This window comes from Squalius cephalus, assembly GCF_949319135.1.
Source record: "Squalius cephalus genome assembly, chromosome: 21".
In the NCBI taxonomy this organism is placed as follows: domain Eukaryota; kingdom Metazoa; phylum Chordata; class Actinopteri; order Cypriniformes; family Leuciscidae; genus Squalius; species Squalius cephalus.
In genome coordinates, this window is record NC_137142.1 from 16,361,206 (window position 1) to 16,381,844 (window position 20,639).

Genomic DNA, 20,639 nt, shown 5'->3' on the forward strand with positions numbered 1-20,639 from the left:
AAAGTGTTACCGTTTTTTGTGCAAGACCAATGTTAAGTGGGAGATTTAGTAGTGTTTAATGTTTAGCTATGCTAATTTAGAAGAGTTTCTGTTATTTGTTTTTTTTTTAGGGTTACCATCATGCTGACGAGTGGAGCATGAGCTTGGTTTGAGAACAGATGTTATGTTCTATATTGTTGTACTTATTACTATGCTAATGCTATCAAAGCATTGTGTTACATCCTTCTGAACACAAAATATACAGCATTATTAACAACAACATGGTCTTCTTACTGATGAAAAAAACAATAGCCAAGCCTCACATACATGCTTGTGTTTTGATACCATTCCATCACATGAAAACCGATGCTCCCCACCAGTGCATAAATCTCTTGCAATATGTTAAAAAAGGAAATCTGTTTGAAAAAGGCAATCTCACATTTCAGCAGGGTGCATACTGTCGCATGATCAGGATTCGGCTCTCCCTCTGCTTTTGGGGAGGAGCTGCTCTGAGACGTTGTGTTTGCAGAGCTCTGGTGAGGGGTTAAGAGGGGAGATACAAAATTAGGCTCAAACCTGGTCTGGACTTGGACAGATACTCAACCTCCATGCAGTGCCAGGAGCTCCTCGTGCAGGGCCTGAGTTTGGGGATGATCCTGTGTGGGGTAATGCACTTTATATGTCTCAGGAAGTCTCACGCTGCCTATGGCCGCTATGTGGACACCTCGGACAGCTCCATGATGGTTCCCGCAAGGCTAGCCTGGTTCCTCCAGGAGCTTCCCGCTCTCTTGGTGCCCCTGCTTTTGATGCTGATCACAGATGTAAAACACAGCACTGGGAAACACCTGATGCTCTGGACCTTCTGCTTGCATTACTTCCAAAGGTAAGCCTGATGGGACAAACATTTTTACAAACAATTTTACAACATTAATGAAAGATCACTAAGTATAAAATGCAGATATTATAGGCCAGAGCGGATGACTGCATATAAATCATAGCAACTTTATAATGTCATTGGCATGTCGTCAGAGAGGTTTTGCTTCCATTCACCTTTTTTTTGGTATGCAAAAGTTCAGTTAAGCCATTTCACAAACCTGGATGTATTAGCTCACCCAGAACAAATGAGGAAAAAATAACCCTTAATTCGAAGACAAAAGGGAATGGACTGGGTGGAATGTTCTGGATTCCTGCTTCTTTAACAATCATACTGTGCTGACAATAAATTGAGGCTGCGGAAATGTAACATAATATCTGATCTGAGTAATTAACTGAATCAAAAGCAGGTGAATGGCGTGAGAAATGCTTGGATTTAGGATTGTGAGCAGGTGTTCGCAGACACAAAATAACAGTCGAAATGTAATGCACTGTTGGCAGATGACCTAACATACAAATAACATTCTGGTTTCCAGGAGCTGCATCTACTCTCTGCTGACCAAAGGGCGGCCGTATCCGTTCAACATCATGCTGTTAGGGATGGTGTTTTGCTCTATTAATGGCTTCCTGCAGGCACACTATCTGCTGCATTGTGCTACATATAACAACACATGGTTTTCTGATGCCTGTTTGCTAGCCGGTAAAACACGTTTACAGAAATAATTATTATAATAAAATTGTGTGCTTTTCAAAATTTAAAATATATATGTATATATACACACACACACACATATATATATATAAAAATTTTTTGTTTATCATATTATTAATAAAAATAAAGTACTTTAGACAAATTGCTTGTTAAATGTTTACATAAAGTTGTACGTTTATTAAACTAATTTTTTTAACTGTATTTCTCTAGGCCTGATCATATTTTTCATAGGAATGGGAGTTAATATTCACAGTGACCACATTCTTCGCAGCCTGAGAAAACCTGGAGAAACTTCCTATAAAATCCCGAGAGGTATTTGAGTCTTTTTAATGTTAGCAACACTCATCATTCACTGTCTTTATTTCTGTCTCTGTAAGCAAACTGCAATTAGCTTCGCTGAATAAATGCTGAGCTGATTTATGTGTTTATTTTATCTGCAGGCGGCTTATTTGAGTATGTGTCTGGTGCAAATTTCTTTGGGGAGATAGTACAGTGGCTGGGCTACGCTGTTGCTACCCAGTCCTTACCCACATTTGCTTTTGCTTTTTTCACAACTTGCTTCATAGGCCCAAGAGCCTATCACCATCACAGGTAAGTAAACCAAAATTCACAAATCACTTACAGAATTATTAAACTGTACGTCTTCAACATGTTTTCAATGGTATTTGATTGATTTAGAAAACTACATGTGGTTTCTCTAATGTGTTCCAGGTATTATCATGAGAAGTTCAAAGATTTCCCCAGATCAAGAAAATCTCTCATACCCTTCATCTTCTGAGCAGATGTAGGGCAAATGTAGTTGCGTTCTGACAGTTCTGATAAATAATTCATCTTCTTAATTGCTACAGTGTTGTACAACTGTCCTTTTGGTTTGTTTTCATTGCTTGATTTTGCATACAGTAAGTGGGAATTATTGGCACAAATAGGAACATTTATGACTTGAATATGTTACAGATTGTGTGTAATTGTTTTGACTTCCTGTATGATAAAGGATTAATCATATAAAAGGACACTTAATTTTTTTTAATTATTTCTACAGTATGTTATTGCAGTTGTTAGTATATTTGTGTGTTACTATGTGTAACTCTTATTACTTCCTCTATCCCAGCTTAATATGTAGAGACAACTGTAAGTTGGTTGATTTCCTCAAAAAGTGTAAACTGTATGACTCTGTGGTGCTTTAAAAAATTAATATCTCAGCCATTCAAGACAATTGCATGATTTTGTGTTTACAGGATTATCTGTTTGCTGAACAATGACATGTTTGGTGTTTACACCAATTGTTGATTGAAAACAATAATTATTTTGCTAACTATCATAATTTTGGTGATGCAAATGATGCATAATTTCACTTCATATTTAAAGAAGAAAATATAATGAACATAAAAATTAAACCATATGTGTTTTTTTATAAAATGCTGTTAATCTAAAGTGATTTAAGGTACACTATGGCCCTCTGTTGGTTAAACAACAAAACTGCATGCATTTTGCAGAAGAACATTGTTTTGGTTTTGCTTCGGATCTGCATGACTGTGCCAGGACTTTGCAGTGAGACATGTTGTATGTGCTACAAAAAAGTAGGTCTGCACGATGAATTAATTTACCACACAGTTTTGCATGTGTGTGAGACAGAGATGATGGTTTGTCTGAAGCAAGTTTGTTGTGTGTTTGTTTGTGTGTTTGGTTAATCTATGACTCTACAATATTTTACTAGCGGTGGTTGTCAATCACAGGCATGTCTGTTGAAAAGAATGGCCAATCAGAGGTGATAACTGTAGGTTTTCGTGTGAGTGAGCTCAGGCTCACTTTGTGTAGGCTATATAATCATTTAATAATTTGAAAAAGGTTTTAAATTAAAACCTTTGCCATGCAGAGGACCAATGTCCACTGCAAAGTTTTAGAAGTGACAGAGGCATTTAATACGGGAAAGAATTGGCAAAATTCTTCCTTAAATCAAATTGATATGACTGAAAGTGATAAAGTAGCAACAGACGGCAAATGAACTAATGAGTGGTCCTCTGCAGCTATCTACTGGTTGTAGTGGTTCTTTTCGAAAGTGTTTGTTTTCCAGCAGATGTCAAAAAATTGTCCACTAAAGCATTGCACGATCCCCTTCGAGTCGGTCTCTCAACATTGCGTAATAGCTTACACTTTGGGGAAACTCCTTTCCCCAAGAGGATGCCGCCTGTGGGATGGGCCCATAGAGTTATCAGACTCGCACGACGACTCCGTGTTGTGCTTTCGCCCACGGCGAAGTGGTGCTAGGAGGATCTAATTGCACTCCTGCGAGGACCTGCCTATCAAGATTCTCAGTGCGAGGCTTGCTGTTGTGCTCAACGGCAGCCTGCCAGCAATCACGCCTCCCATTCCTGAGAGGCCGCGAACACCTCCCTCGGGAAGCTCTGCTGATGAGTTAACGCCAGCCCAGTGCCCACTTTCTCATCGCCTACCAGAACCCCCGGTCTCCTACACTAAGCACAGCCTCTGCCCTTCTTCTAACGCGCAGGACCTGGTCTCTTTTGGCTATGGAGAAAATGACACGATGTCCACCAACACCTCCAACCCAGGTGCCTGGTCTGAGCTCCACTCCAACTTCTCTGGACAAGGATGTCATGAATATTCTTTTAGAGGCCGTGGCCAATATGGCCCTGGAATGGTCAATCCCAGAGCAGCCGGTGAAAAAGTGGATGGATGGGTCTCAATGCAGACTGCCAGTCGGATGCCCCGCAGAGATCAGCTCCTTTCTTCCATGAGCTCTACGATGAGCTCACGCGGTCATGGCCCTCCTCTCATTCAGCCCGAGACCATGACCAAGAGACCCACCTCCTCTCAGTGGTAGATGGGGTGGACAACCCTGGTACCGCCCGGTCAGCGCTGCTTGACGCCCCAGTGAACCCCTAAGGCCTCTTTGGTGATGCCGTAAGGGTTTTCTCAGAGAAGTTTGCGGATGCGCAAAAACAGTTTAAAATTATTACCCACTTCCTTGCCAAGCGGGCAATGCTACCCTTCTGGCAAGATCAAGGTCATTTTCAGCGCAGTGGGCAGCCCCTCCGCTCAAAGCATGCTCCATGATCCTGAGCCGCCGATGCGTCAGAGACCTAACAAGAAGTCCTGTTATGGCACAAAGCAAGTTCACCGCCAGTCCAGGCACCCAGCGGACCAGAAGCAGAGAACAGAAAGGTTCTTTTCGGAGGAAGAGAGCGATGTCCGTGGAGAGAGGCGGACTGCCTACCAAGAGAGCACGTTTCTTTTCACTGTTCCCCCTGTGAGTTGCAGTGAGTGCAGAGAAATGTTTGAATGTTGTTTTCCCACTGCAAAGGGTTGTAATAAACACAAAAACAAACATACCTCAATATCAGAGCTCTTTTCCCCCTCACCACTGGAAGAGTCACAGCAAAATGTTTGCGTCTCCGATCACCACAGTGGTGTTTCGTTCTTGAATGATCGAGGTTGAGGTCATTTTCAGCGCAATGGCCAGCCCCTCCGCTCCAAGCATGCTCCATGATCCTGAGCAGACTCACAATTCATATATCATAAATCACAATTGCGACTTTAAATAATTCAATTGTGAGAAAAAAAGCCAGAATTGCGAGATGTAAACTCCCAATTGTGAGAAAAAAACCCTCAGAATTGTGAGATAAATTTTTTTTTTTATTCCTTGTCAGAAAAAAGTTTCCGTATTTAATAGCCAAATCAACAGCAGTAATGTTTATACTGGAAAGGATCTGAAATCAAAGACTACACCTAGTGTGGGAAACTACACGTACAAAACACACACTCGTTGTTCTTGCTTGCAATATATGATTTCCTAGAGTAGATAGTTCTATGTAGTAATCTAATCCAGCAGATTTTGTTACCCTTTCAGTCACTGCACTAATTACAGGAACATTACCCCATAAGCTACCAAAGGCACAATGACGATGACTTAAGCAGGACCTTTTGCCACACCTAAGTACTTCTTAGTAACCACAAAACTTTATTTTGCTTCATTTAAAAGTTTGCAGATTTGGCCGTTTGAATATTTGCAAAAAGTGCAGGTCACTGACTCTAGCAGCATCAAATAAGACTTATAACTCTCTGTGTTCTTCATATTTTGGTTTTGGAGATCTAATGTATATTTAACGTGTACTTTGCCACATGGAGTTAAGAAGAAAAGTCTCGGATAAATATTTGATTATAAAATATCAAACCTAGAATCTTTATTTTAGCACAGTTCATTCATCAAAATTCAATTGATATCCTTTATTATATATTTTACATCAAGAACAAAATTAGCCATCTCAACCGCCACATTCAAAGCATTGAGCTTGGCAGAAAACGAATCTAATATTATGGGCTGATTGTCAGTGTTTTCCAGGAAAACAGGAGAGAAAGTGTGGCATGCTGTATTTAGTGGGGTCTTCTCCAAGTCGGATCTGTCTTCCACCAGACCACAGCCACAGGTTTGCCTAGCAGTGGTTTGGGGGTAGATATCTGGGACCCATCGGTGAGCATATGTCAGGTCAATGAGACAGTCCTGCCCGTCATGCTCTAAGGAAAGAGCCACAGCATGCAGAGAGCTGCAGAATGCCTTAACTGCCATGAGAAACTCAGAGTGAGAGACGCCCAGAGCTGCAGCTGTTGTTGTGGCTGTGGACTGATTCTGTAAAGTAAAATGACAAAACATTTAATATAGCAGCAAGAAATTACTGGGCACACACCAATAGTCAAAACCTGGAAGACTAATTCACCAGTGGTTCTCTTGACATTTTCCTGTGTTTTTATAATGAGGTTTTTAAATTTATGAGTAAAATAAAGTCTGTAGTAAACCTAATTTGACGATACTTGGACGTTTTGTTTTACGGCGTAAATTACACACACTTACTCCCCAAACATTCTTATCTAGTAACTTGTTAGAAACAAGTTTTAAAATAAATAAATAAACATAACAGCTTCAAAATTCACGTTTTCAATATTGGGTGTGTTTAATTTACGTTGTAGAAAATTTTTCCAAGTATCGTCAACTGTTTACCACAGACCTTATTTTAGTCATAAATTATAAAAAACTCATAGGAAAATCTCGAGGGAACCACTGGTGAATTAGTCTTCCAGGTTTTGACGTCATCCACATTGTGGCATGAGGATTGTAAGGTTGAGCAGATGTAACACCAAAGAGCAAGCGGGACTTGAGGTCTTAGATTATAGTACACTTAATGACACCTTTAAAATTAAATGAGAGTTTTTGAAGAATAGAGAAATTCTTTGCAATGCATTTCCTAATTATACATTTAATACTCTTTTTGTTGAAATGCAATTTTTCTGTTGACAAAATTCCTGTTAAATTGGCCAGTTTTCACAGACAAGCCCTGCTAGCATGGAAATTGGTGTATAAGCACAATTTTTCACTGCACAATTATTTCATATTGAATAACAAAGACGTATTATTTAAAAACAAATCACCATTCTATCATACTTGGTTCAATGAAGGGATTATATTAGTAAGACAGTTGTTTAATTCCAATGGATATTTGTTATCATATACTGAATTTCTACAAAAATTTCAATTATCAGTTAAACCAAGAGAGTTTGCCATTGTTCTTGACGCGATTCCAAAGAGTGTGATGTTACTCTTAAAGAACTCTAATGGAGTGGAAATCAACATGGATGATCTTTGTGGTAACATTTTCATTGATAATGTTAATGTTTTAAAACAAAAATGTAGCAATAAGGATATAAGAAATGCTCTTTGTTCTGTGTCTTTTCCTGCCGCAATATTCTTTTGGTAATATCTCTTGGGTTAAAGCATGGAAATTGCCAAATAAGTTTTGTGTTAATAACAAAATTGAGGAAGTGTCTTACAAAATACTTCACAGAATTTATCCTGCTAAGCATGTTTTGGAAAGATTTAAGCTTAATATTTCATATATCTGTGAATTTTGTGCACTAAAAAAATAAACTCTTTTGCATCTGTTTTTTCACTGTATGTACTCAAGATTATTTTGGAAAGATTTAGAAACCTTTATTAGTAGAAAACTGAAGTGTATGATATAAATTTGTGTATTTAATGTGCTTCTTTTATGCTAAGAATGACAATTTGTAAAGAACAACATATTATAGAGTTATTTATTTATTTTTGTAAGGAAAATACCTATAAAAAGATGCCAGCATATACATAAAAAGAAGTGGGCTCAATGCAAACCATATTTTTCACATTTTAAAAATGACTTTATATGTAAATCTTTTGGAACAAACAAAAAAGTTCTGAAAACATGTAATGCTTTGAAAGCACTGGATTTTATGTAATTTTTCTATTTCTGGCAGCTAATGTTAATGTGATAAATGAATATGTAATACCTCTTGTTCTCATGGCATTGAATTAATAAAAAAAATAAACAAATAAATAAATAAATGTAAAAAAAAAAAAGTAAGGTTGAGCAGATTTGTTTGCTCATAGCTCCCCTTGTGGTCATTTTAAGTAGGTATGAGTATATTTGCCACTGATTAATAATAAATATTAAACATTAAAATAGGTTAAATTGGCATCTTCTAATTTTGTGAGAACTGGTCTGAATATGAACTGAGCTAGTTTTTGTGAAGATTCATAAAACCTTGTCAAATCTTTTAATAACTTTTGACCAGCATGGCCTCAAAATTAACAAAGAAAAGTGGTAAATGTCTGTACACTGATATTAAAGCTCCAAAAAAAAACCACAAAAAAAAAACCTTTCAACCAATTAAGTCTTCATAACGTATTTCATCAGGTTGTAATACTATTTTTTATTTATTCATTTTTTGCCAATTTGGGTTTTGGATGTTCACACCAATTTATCATCTTCTCTCTTTTTTTGTTGCTAAAAAAGTAGAATTTAAAGTAGACTAAATTTAATTTCATAATTCACAGTATGACCAGTATGAGCGATATGACCAAATTCTTTTTTCACGATATGAGAATTTTTATTTCACAATATAGTTATTTTTAAATGATTGTATGTCATTTCTGTTATTAAAAGAAAGAAAGAAAAGAAGCAAATTTCAAACAATAGGACAAATACAATATAACAAAAATATGACTTAAAGGAGAACTGTCGAGTTCACGCGCATGATCATACGTACTAAACCAATGCGCGTGAACTCGACAATCGATTACTATGGACTTTGACCGAAAACAGGATGTAAATACAGGTATGAGCGCTGGCTAAATAAACATAATTTTTATTCATATCTTTCACATCTACTGCAGTCAGATTGACCCGCGTTCACTCCGAAGGAATCACTCACATGACCTGTGCACTTGTAATGACACATCAAGGATGTTAAGAGGCTAAAAGCAGGTTTAAAACTTGCCCCATTGAAGTCAACAGGGTGCAAATTTTAAAAAGAGGATAATTCGGTGTAGGCAACGCCGATTTTTGTCGTTGTTCTCTCTACTGACAGCACTCCAAATGTACAAAAAAATGTGCTCAATGTTAAAATTGACCGGAGTTCTCCTTTAAATTAAGTTTTTCCAGTACAACAGATTTATTTAACGTACTTAGAATTACTACAGAAATTGAATATCAAATATAAAAATAAAATATAGCATAGTCTTCACTGTTTGAATTAAATATAAATGTATTCTTATTAAAGCTAAAACAAAGTTATTCAGTCAAGAGCAGCAAGTTATTTTCTCTTTTGTTTGATTCATATTATTTATATATATATATATATATATATATATATATATATATATATATATATATATATATATATATATATATAGGCTGCTGTCACTTTAAGACCAAACGCATGTATCCATTATACTGATACACATCCGATTTACACCCAACTGTTTACCTTCACTGGAGACATAACCGGCTGTGTTTACATGAATACTTACATGAAGACATTATAGCATGTGTATTCGACCATTCAAGCACAATAAGACGTGAAATTTGGGATCACATATCGAGAGACGTGGCTTTCTGTGCATGCGTGTCAGTCAGCGCGAGCACCGAATTTAGTTTTTTTTCCACTGCTTAACAGTTTTTAACATCGAGCACGATCTGAGAGAGGCATATATATTTACATACTGCAATATACACGATATAGCAAAATCTCTAACAACAGACATCTTATACCGTGGTAACGATATACATCGTCATTCCACCCAGCCCTAATTCACAGTCAAGAAATGCATAATGCATGCATCTTTTCATAACATTTTGACTAGTAAAACTTACTCATCTAGTAATTAATACTGTAGAAATGCAACCGAATGTGATATGTAACTCAGTGGAACAGAATACCATGTGTGTGATGTGGGTGGCCAGCAGTGTCTCGGTGCAGCCTCCTCCAAGCAGGGCGTAGGGCTCCCTCAGAGTCAGTCGCAACACATGTTCTGCTCTCTGACATGTCATCTGTCCAACAAATGAAACGAAATGAAATGTTCTTCATATGAGAGAAGTGAAAGAGGGGATTCATGCAATAAGTTTGAATAAATAAATGTGAGTCCAGTGAATCTAGAAAAAGTGGAACTTAAAAATACAAGGAACAAAATAAAAAGCTTGGAGAACTGAGAGGGAAGAATGCACCCAAAATAAACCTGACAGAATGGTACGGCACAGCCAAGGATTGTAGAGCGGGGCAATACATTGAACCTTCATAAAATACACTATATTGCCAAAAGTATTGGGACACCCCTCCAAATCATCAGGAGCTTAGTGAATTTAAGAGTGGTCCTGTGATAGGTTGCCACCTGTGCAATAAGTCCATTCACGAAATTTTCCTCACTACTAAATATTCCACGGTCCACTGTTAGTGGTATTATAACAAAGTGGAAGCATTTGGGAACAACAGCAACTCAGCCACGAAGTGGTAGGCCACGTAAAACCACAGAGCGGGGTCAGCACATGCTGATGTGCACAGTGCGAAGAAGAAGTCGCCAACTTTCTGCAGAGTCAATAGCTACAGACCTCCAAACTTCATGTGGCCTCCAGATTAGCTCAATAACTGCATAGAGAGCTTCATGGAATTGGTTTCCATGGCCGAGCAGCTGCATCCAAGCCTTACATCACCAAGTGCAAAGAGTCGGATGCAGTGGTGTAAAGCTCGCCGCCACTGGACTCTAGAGCAGTGAAGACGTGTTCTTTGGAGTGACGAATCACACTTCTCTGGCAATCCGATGGACGAGTCTGGGTTTGGCGGTTGCCAGGAGAACGGGACTTGCCTGACTGCATTGTGCCAAGTGTAAAGTTTGGTGGAGGAGGGATTATGGTGTGGGGTTGTTTTTCTGGGGTTGGGCTTGGCCCCTAATTCTTAATGCTTCAGCACACCAAGACATTTTGGACAATTACATGCTCCCAACTTTGTGGGAACAGTTTGGGGATGGCCCCTTCCTGTTCCAACATGACTGTCCACCAGTGCACAAAGCAAGGTCCATAAAGACATGGATGAGCGAGTTTGGTGTGGAGGAACTTGACTGCCCTGCAGAGTCCTGACCTCAACCCGATAGAACACCTTTGGAATGAATTAGAGCGGAGACTGCAATCTAATGCCCGGTTGCATAAAGCACCTTAAGTTTTTCCCTTAAGTATGAGACTTAAGGCGTGATTTCCCCTCAGCTAAGGGAATGACTTAAGGATGTTGCATATAATCCCTAAAACAGTTCTCTTAGGTAAGGGAAACTGTTAAGTGTTTCACGACAGTGACAAAGGTTTTTCCGCTATAAAATTCTATTGCTGGCATGGACATGTTATTTGTTAATACAGATAGCGGTAAGTTTAACAGAAAACAGCATAACATGGATAAGGAAAACAAAAAAGAATATCAAATATGAAAAAGAAGGACCAGACGAGACAGAAACTCAAATTGATAGTTTACTCAAAATTCTGTCGTCATACTCACCCTCATGTTGGTCTAAACCCATAAGACTTTCATTCATCTTTAGAAACAAATAAAGATATTTTTAATATCCGCCTATTATTTCTGTCCATTTATTGAAAAACATAAAAGTAATCCATATGATTCAAGCTGTTTCAGAAGCTCCAACGTGTGTGCGTCATGCGCAAGAACAAACCTCATTGGTTCCTGCGCTTGCGCGCACGTTTGAGCTTCCGTTAACCATATAAGATGTGCTTTATGTGTTTATACAGTGGGGAGAACAAGTATTTGATACACTGCCGATTTTGCAGGTTTTCCCACTTACAAAGCATGTAGAAGTCTGTAACTTCAACTGTGAGAGACAGAATCTAAAACAAAAATCCAGAAAATCACATTGTATGAATTTTAAATAATTAATTTGCATTTTATTGCATGACATAAGTATTTGATCACCTACCAACCAGTAAGAATTCCGGCTCTCACAGGCCTGTTAGTTTTTCTTTAAGAAGCCCTCCTGTTCTCCACTCATTACCTGTATTAACTGTACCTGTTTGAACTTGTTACCTGTATAAAAGACACCTGTCCACACACTCAATCAAACAGACTCCAACCTCTCCACAATGGCCAAGACCAGAGAGCTGTGTAAGGACATCAGGGATAAAACAGTAGACCTGCACAAGGTTGGGATGGGCTACAGGACAATAGGCAAGCAGCTTGGTGAGAAGGCAACAACTGTTGGCGCAATTATTAGAAAATGGAAGAAGTTCAAGATGACGGTCCGTCTCCCTCGGTCTGGGGCACCATGCAAGATCTCACCTCGTGGGGCATCAATCATGAGGAAGGTGAGGGATCAGCCCAGAACTACACGGCAGGACCTGGTCAATGACCTGAAGAGAGCTGGGACCACAGTCTCAAAGAAAACCATTAGTAACACACTACGCCGTCATGGATTAAAATCCTGCAGCGCATGCAAGGTCCCCCTGCTCAAGCCAGCGCATGTTCAGGCCCGTCTTAAGTTTGCCAATGATCATCTGGATGATCCAGAGGAGGAATGGGAGAAGGTCATGTGGTCTGATGAGGCAAAAACAGAGCTTTTTGGTCTAAACTCCACTCGCCACATTTGGAGGAAGAAGGAGGATGAGTACAACCCCAAGAACACCATCCCAACCGTGAAGCATGGAGGTGGAAACATCATTTTTTGGGGATGCTTTTCTGCAAAGGGGACAGGACAACTGCACCGTATTGAGGGGAGGATGGATGGGGCCATGTATCGCGAGATCTTGGCCAACAACCTCCATCCCTCAGTAAGAGTATTGAAGATGGGTCGTGGCTGGGTCTTCCAGCATGACAACGACCCGAAACACACAGCCAGGGCAACTAAGGAGTGGCTCCGTAAGAAGCATCTCAAGGTCCTGGAGTGGCCTAGCCAGTCTCCAGACCTGAACCGAATAGAAAATCTTTGGAGGGAGCTGAAAATCCGTATTGCCCAGCGACAGCCCCGAAACCTGAAGGATCTGGAGAAGGTCTGTATGGAGGAGTGGGCCAAAATCCCTGCAGCAGTGTGTGCAAACCTGGTCAAGAACTAAACGTATGATCTCTGTAATTGCAAACAAAGGTTTCTGTACCAAATATTAAGTTCTGCTTTTCTGATGTATCAAATACTTATGTCATGCAATAAAATGCAAATTAATTACTTAAAAATCATACAATGTGATTTTCTGGATTTTTGTTTTAGATTCCGTCACTCACAGTTGAAGAGTACCTATGATAAAAATTACAGACTTCTACATGCTTTGTAAGTGGGAAAACCTGCAAAATCGGCAGTGTATCAAATACTTGTTCTCCCCACTGTATGTGAAAAAACGGTAAAATTTAAATTTGTTTATCATATAAAGCGGCCGATCGCGTCTCGTTAGAAGACTTAGATTGAACCTGCTCGCTCCGTGTAACACTGAACGTGAAGTTTTCCAAACCTCATGTCTTACTTAGGAATATGACAGTTAAGGGGCTTAATGCAACACTTATCGTTTTTAAGGGATTACTTAAAGGAGAACTCCGGTCAATTTTAACATTGAGCTCATTTTTTTGTAAATTTGCTGTCAGTACAGAGAACAATGACAAAAATCGGTGTTGCCTACACCGTGTTATCCTCTTTTTAAAATTTGCACCCTGTTGACTTCAATGGGGCAAGTTTTAAACCTGCTTTTAGCCTCTTAACATCCTTGATGTGTCATTACAAGTGCCCAGCCATGTGAGTGATTCCTTCAGAGTCAACACGCGGTGAATCTGACTGCAGTAGATGTGAAAGATATGAATAAAAATTATGTTATTTCACCCAGCGCTCATACCTGTATTTACATCCTGTTTTCGGTTGAAGTTCACAGTAGTCGATTGTCGAGTTCGGGCGCATGATCGTACGTACTAAACCTATGCGCGTGAACTCGACAATCGATTACGGTGGGCTTCGACCGAAAACAGGATGTAAATACAGGTATGAGCGCTGGCTGAAATAACATCATTTTTATTCATATCTTTCACATCTACTGCAGTCAGATTCACCCGTGTTCACTCTGAAGGAATCACTCACATTGGCTGTGCACTTGTAATGACACATCAAGGATGTTAAGAGGCTAAAAGCAGGTTTAAAACTTGCCCCATTGAAGTCAACAGGGTGCAAATTTTAAAAAGAGGATAACTCGGTGTAGGCAACACCGATTTTTGTCGTTGTTCTCTGTACTGACAGCACTCCAAATTTACAAAAAAATGAGCTCAATGTTAAAATTGACCGGAGTTCTCCTTTAAAGGGGGGGTGAAATGCTCATTTTCACTCAATCTCCTGTTAATCTTGAGTACCTATAGAGTAATATTGCATCCTTCATATCTCCAAAAAGTCTTTTGTTTTATTAAATTTTTAACAGAAAGATTGGCTGTACCGAGTCTTTCCGGAAAAAACCGAGCGGCTGGGGGCGGGCCGTGTGGGCGAAGCTTAGCTGTGCTAACGCGCCAAGCTAGTGACAACACACAGAGACATTCGTTCAACAAACAGTTTTACTCACCGTCCGGTTCCAACGCACGACCGCGAAACTTTATCATTGTGACTGCTCGATCCTTAAGCATTAGACGATCTGCAAATCCGTGGATCTGGGCTTTGTTTATAAAACAATCATCGTCGAAATGCAGGGAACAACAGTCTTACAACACAACTCCGTTTATGCTCAGGAAAACAAACTCCATCCACGGGTTCCTTAACGCTGGGTTCTTTGGGAATCTGTGCAGGGTTGTCTTGCCCTGGCAACCAAAAACACACTTCTTTGGTGACATTGACTTCCCAAAAGCCGGGCAGGGCGCTTTGATGGCGAACTGCTTTCACTCTCTTGCTCTAGTCTACGAGTGCGCGCGCGGCCGCGATCTTACCGGAGAAGTGCCCTTAGGACCCATATAAGGAAATTCCGCCCTATCTTACGTAAGACAGAGCCATACTCGAAAAAAACTTTCCGAAACTTGTGACAAACCGGAAGGAGTATTTTTGGAACAAAAATACTCCTTCAAACGTACAACTTAGTTTTTGAAACTTTGTCCATGTTTAGCATGGGAATCCAACTCTTTACCAGTGTAAAAAACTCAGTATGCATGAAATAGCATTTCACCCCCCCTTTAAGGGAAAAATAGATACTCAAGGGAAATTCTTAGGGTGTATGAAGTTTCACCTAAAGAAACCCTTAAGTAATACTTAAGAGCTATTTTTTGCAACACTCTTAAGTATAAGGGAAACCTAAGGGCGTTCTTAAGGGAAAATTACACTTAAGGTGCTTTATGCAACTGGGCACAGGCCTTCTCGTCCAACATCAATGCCGGACCTCAAAAATGCGCTTCTAGAAGAATGGTCAAAAACCCCCATAAACACATTCCTAAACCTTGTGAAAAGCCTGCCTAGAAGAGTTGAAGCTGTTATAGCTGCAAAGGGTGGGCCAACTCCATTTTAAACTCTACGGATCAGGAATGGGATGTCATTAAAGTTCATGTGCATGTAAAGGCAGACGTCCTAAAACTTTTGGCAATATAGTGTATCAGTGATGATTTGACTGCCGAAATAAAATTGCGCATTGTGAATATTGCGATGATTTTAATGCAGCTTTTATTTGCCCATTATGTTTCCTAAAGATCCTTTTTTGTCTCATGACTTGGGATAATGAGAGCATTAAAACAGATGTTTTTAAACACATCTAAGACAGATGTTTTCGTAAGCTTGATTCAATTTGGTGAATTGGTTCAAACTGTGTGTTTAAATTAATTGGTATAAAAACGGTTATTGGTGCATTTAAATGAAAATAATTAAATGAACACATAAAAATCCTGACTTTAACATGTTGGACGAACCTTCAGTTCTTCAAGCATAGTTTCATTTCTGTGGCAAAGTACCAAGGTGCTAATTGCAGCATCTTTAGAAGGAAGAAGATGGAGCAGCTCTCTGGATCCACATGACTGGAAACAGAGCCCTCTAACCAGCCCGTAAGCTTCAGCCGGGACTGGAGAGCAAGAAGCAACAGCCTGAGCACCTGAAATTAAAATAAAATGAAGCCTCTAAGAAAGTGGACTGACATTTCTTTCCAATACTATTGTATTGCACAATGATGTTTTATTTATAACCATTGTTGGGTGTAACTCATTACCAAGCAATTACTGTAATTTAATTACTTTTCCCTTGAAAAAGTAAAATAAGGGATTACTCTTAATTTTTCTGTTATTTAATTACATTTACTTCTGATGTAATTGCATTAAATACAGTACATAATACAAATTTATACCAAACAATAGTGGCTTTAACATCAAAATGTTACATCTAATTATAAAATGTATGTTTTTAATTTAACCTTATCACTTTAAATACTTTGGTCAGTTCAATAATAATTTATGCAATTTTTATATTTATTTTTAAAGAATTAAAAGAGCAGTTTCATGTCTATCCTTGAATTGTTCAACTGGTTGAGGTTGATATTGGATTTGTAATGCAATACTTTTAAGAGATTATTTAGTACAGTAATATAATTACACTGGTGAAGATGTAATTAGTAGCTAGTAGTTAATTACTTTTTAGAGTAATTTACCCAACACTGATTATAACCAATAAATGATTCAAAGAAGGCATGGCTTTAAATATCGCATGGCTTTTCTATTTTTTATTATATTTTAAAATGTAATTTATGTCTATGATGGCAAAGCTGAATTTTCAGCATCATTACTCCATTTACTCTAATGTAAATATTTGTTTACATTAAAATTGTCTGTCACTTTAGATCAATTTAAAGTGTCTTTGCTAAATACGTAAGAATGCTAAGTTGAAATTGTGTTTATTTTCTTAGGAAATTAGTTTTAAAATACGTTTTTTTAACATGTACTCGTATTATGTATTTTCATAAAAAAACTTTTTCATTGAATGATGTTTTATTCAGAAAAAATGACTAGTTTTTAAATATACAGTCAGAGCTGAAAATACAACTTAAAACTAGGCTATATTAAACAATTTAGAAAACAGCTATAAATTCATAATCAATTCTATATTCAAAAATATCTACCTGATATCTGGATAAACGGCTCCATCAGGGCAAGTCCAAGCCTCTCTATCACCACCACTCCATGTTCCCTGAAGTAGTGCAGAAGGACTGGATGCACTACTTTCTGACAAGCAAATAAGCTCACTTTGTCCTTAACAACTTGTTCCCCAAGCTTCAGGAGCTGCTGAAGGAGATCAAGCTCTGGGTCCACTCCCCTATGGATCTCCAATGTTACATCTCCAACCTCAGACATATCACCTGACAGTGATGCACTGAAAACCACCACTTTAAATGGACCAGATCCCAGTCTCTTAAGATCTGCAGGTTGAAGCATCTCAGGGACATCCACCAGCAGTCCAGGGAAAACAGAAGAATCGCTCACCGGTTGGCCCTCAATGCCGATGGTAACTGTCCTTCCAAAGCAGGCCACATCGGGAGAGTTGCAAGGGATTGAATACAGAAAGGCCTGTGCGATCAGTGAACTGATATGCTGTGTCTCCCTGCTATTCAACATGCAGGCTGGTTTGCTGGTGATCATGCTGCGGGCCAGGGCAACGAGCGAGATACAGCTGCTGAAGTCTACCGAGACCTTACAACCACAAGAGTCTCCTTTAAGATACATGTTGCATTCTTCCACAAGATGTTTGTATGACTTGGCTGCAGCAACTGTTCTTAGGTTATATTTTTGAGTATTTTCAATAAGTCTCAGCATGAAAATCCCCATAAACAGCCCACAGTCACTGTAACGTGCGGTGTGATGTTGAACAGAAGTTGAGATCAGTTTGAGAAGCGGCTCAGACATATCTACTCGCTTGAGCAGCGCTGTAGAGGTTGAAGTGGTCAAGACGTGGCCCCCAACATTGTTGTGTATTTGTTTCAGTCTGCCAGTAGGTCCATAGGCAGTACTGAGTATATTTCTCAACAGAGCTATCTTTTGGCAGATGCTACTGTCGGAAAGTGGATCATCTGTACACACAGCAGGTTTCTTCTTACAAATGCGAGACATACTGTGGTTTCATTCAGAGAAATTCACAGAAGGTTATCGATACAGGTCAGTTGTAATAACACTTAGAAATTAATAGATCACATGCGTAATAGTACGATATTATGATTTTATGTAATGATTGATCAATATTGTAGTAGCATAATATCTTTGATTTAAACCAACATCAAGATTTTAGGTTAACATGTATATTAAAGCATATATGAGAGTGTATATTTAAGGTCAACGTTTCTCTTAGTTTTTCGACCTTTTTACCTTTAATAGTTCATTTTAAATGGCCCTGTGGCCTGACTAATTATTTCATAAATAATATAAATAGTCCGTAGACAAATAATATGAGGTCATAAAAACTGCTTACGTAACGTTAGTTACAAAACAATTAGTAAAATGCTGTTTTGGAGTTAAGCAAGTATTTTACGTCAACAACCTTTTAACATAATCTTACTAATTATCGTACTAAAATGACTTGATGGCATTATAGAATTCTTTCATATGACAACTCTTGTTGCTGATTTGTAATTAAAAACAAACTCAATAGATTATAAAACGCGAGGAGACGTGTGCAATTTACTTTACGAGGCTCGTAAATTCCCCAAAGTTAAGCTTATTGTTCAACGAACTAACCAAAACATAAGAAAGAAAAACCAGCCGAGCAGCAGATTTTGTTTACGTCTTACAACACATGCTCTTATGTGGTGACCAAACATGCCAGTTAAAAAGTATTTAACAACAGAAACCAATAAAATAACCATTGGCTTTTACATCGCCAACATTACACATTCAATGCGGAACTGTAATTTTGTTAAGATATATAACATCATGGATATTTCGCAATTTACGAATAACGATCATGACTGTCCGGCAAAATATGTAGCCTCCTATATCCGACTGCGTCTCTATGACAACTGTACGCGCTGGGGTCCTAACATGACAGGGCAAGTTTCAAACCATCGGCGGGAGAAACTGATTCAAGCTTCTTTCGTTACCGTTATTTTATCGTTATTTTGGACTAATTTTAATTACAGATATTAATTTTATATATTGCCAATTATATCTAATCGACCCAGAATGTCATAAGAAGAGTATGTGAGCGCTATTTTACCACCATTCCTGTTTGTGTTTTGATTTGGGCTTTTCTTCAGCTCCATCCAGCTGCTTCTGTCACAAACACGTGAGTATTTCACTCTACTGATTTGCGTTTCATCACTGTATGTTCTCAACATTAAAAATGATTTAAGTTTCATTAGATGTGGGGATTTCGACCAGTTCCTTTGTTCAGCGCTTTCTCTTTGATTTTTTTTGCAGTGTTTCATCAGAATGCAGTCCTCTAAATTTGTGGTTAAGGTATGTTGACGTTATTTCTTTGGTCTTTTGGTCATTGCTGCAGTATTTTTTTTCACTTTATCGTTTTTAGTGTGATTAAATGTGATTTCTGCCGCCACATGAGAAAAATTCAAGCTTGTCATAATTATTACCTATAAAGTTGAAACTTTTTTTATTGCAAATGAAAGGTTACAGATATTAACAGTAATAAATAAAATAAAATAATTAATTATTAAGAGGGGCATACGGACATCACAAGAGGTTATAAGAATTACACCACAGTATAATATTTTGTCAATATGAAAAATTAAAGGAGGATGTTATACGTTTTCGAAACCTTTGAGTTCCAAGGTTTGGCATTTTACGTCATAATTTTGACTTTTATCTAATCATTTTAGACTTTTTAAATGGCCTTTTTGTCATCATTTCACATCTTCATGTCATGATTTCGACCTATTTATTTCAGCATTACTTATGTCATAATTCAATATCTTTTACTGTTATCTAACGTTAATCATTTGGACTTTTTATGTCATCGTTTCGACTTTAATTTTTTACTTAACCATATTATGGCTTATGTCATAATTTCAACTTTTATGTCATAACTATGACTTTTATGTAATTTATGACTTTTATATTTTTATTTCAACCTTTTATGACAAAATGAAACCTTGTCCGGTTTCACAGACAAGTCTTAAATCTAGTCCCAGACTAAAATAAATGTTTGAGCTGTTTTAACTGAAAGTAACTTGCACTGACATGTATTAAAATATGTCAGTATCATTGTTTTGTCTCAAGATGCACACCAGTAAAGTTTTTTTCTCTAAGGCACGTTTATAAAAGACTACTAATGCTCTATGCCATATCACCCAAGACTGGTTGCCCGCTGAAGCTAAGCAGGGTTGAACCTGACCAGTACCCGGATGGGAGACCTCCTGGGAAAACCAGGTTGCTGCTGGAAGAGGTGTTAGTGAGGCCAGCAGGGGGCGCTCACCCTGTGGTCTGTGTGGGTCCTAACGCCCCAGTATAGTGATGGGGACACTTTACTGTCAAAAAGCACCGTCCTTGACTCCTTCGGATGAGATGTTAAACTGAGGTCCTGACTCTTTAAAAATCCCAGGATGTCCTTCTGAAAAAGAGTAGGGGTTTAACCCCGGCATTCTGGCCACATTTGCCCATTGGCCTCTGTCCATCATGGCCTCCTAATCATCCCCATACATACTGATTGGCTTCATCACTCCGTCTCCTCTCCACCAATAAGCTGGTGTGTGGTGTGCGTTCTGGCGCGATATGGCTGCCACATTATTGGTGTTCGAGGAGATTCCCCCCTTCCATGTATAAGGCAATTTAAGTGTTATAT

The 20,639-nt window shown here is 38.5% G+C and overlaps 3 protein-coding genes across 3 annotated transcripts in view; 2 read left to right on the forward strand and 1 right to left on the reverse strand.

Moving 5' to 3' along the window:
• Window positions 1-518: 518 nt before the first annotated feature.
• On the forward strand, window positions 519-2,342 carry srd5a2b (steroid-5-alpha-reductase, alpha polypeptide 2b; the record flags this gene model as incomplete). The annotated part of the gene is made up of 5 exons (XM_079856343.1): window positions 519-862; window positions 1,389-1,552; window positions 1,775-1,876; window positions 2,005-2,155; window positions 2,276-2,342. The coding sequence occupies exons 1-5, from the start codon at window positions 588-590 to the stop codon at window positions 2,340-2,342; spliced, it is 759 nt and encodes a 252-aa protein (XP_079712469.1). The 5' UTR covers window positions 519-587.
• A 3,394-nt stretch (window positions 2,343-5,736) lies between these two features.
• On the reverse strand, window positions 5,737-18,657 carry mkks (MKKS centrosomal shuttling protein). The gene is made up of 4 exons (XM_079855687.1): window positions 16,975-18,657; window positions 15,779-15,957; window positions 9,829-9,939; window positions 5,737-6,206 (listed from the first exon to the last, which is right to left on the reverse strand). The coding sequence occupies exons 1-4, from the start codon at window positions 17,957-17,959 to the stop codon at window positions 5,793-5,795; spliced, it is 1,689 nt and encodes a 562-aa protein (XP_079711813.1). The 5' UTR covers window positions 17,960-18,657; the 3' UTR covers window positions 5,737-5,792.
• Window positions 18,658-18,863: 206 nt separating this feature from the next.
• slx4ip (SLX4 interacting protein) overlaps window positions 18,864-20,639 on the forward strand; it is a 48,924-nt gene continuing 47,148 nt past the window's right edge. The window contains exons 1-2 of the mRNA XM_079856278.1: window positions 18,864-19,127; window positions 19,262-19,300. Coding sequence (XP_079712404.1) covers window positions 19,274-19,300 — 27 coding nt within the window. The 5' untranslated portion in view covers window positions 18,864-19,127; window positions 19,262-19,273. The remainder of the gene's footprint in view (window positions 19,128-19,261; window positions 19,301-20,639) is intronic.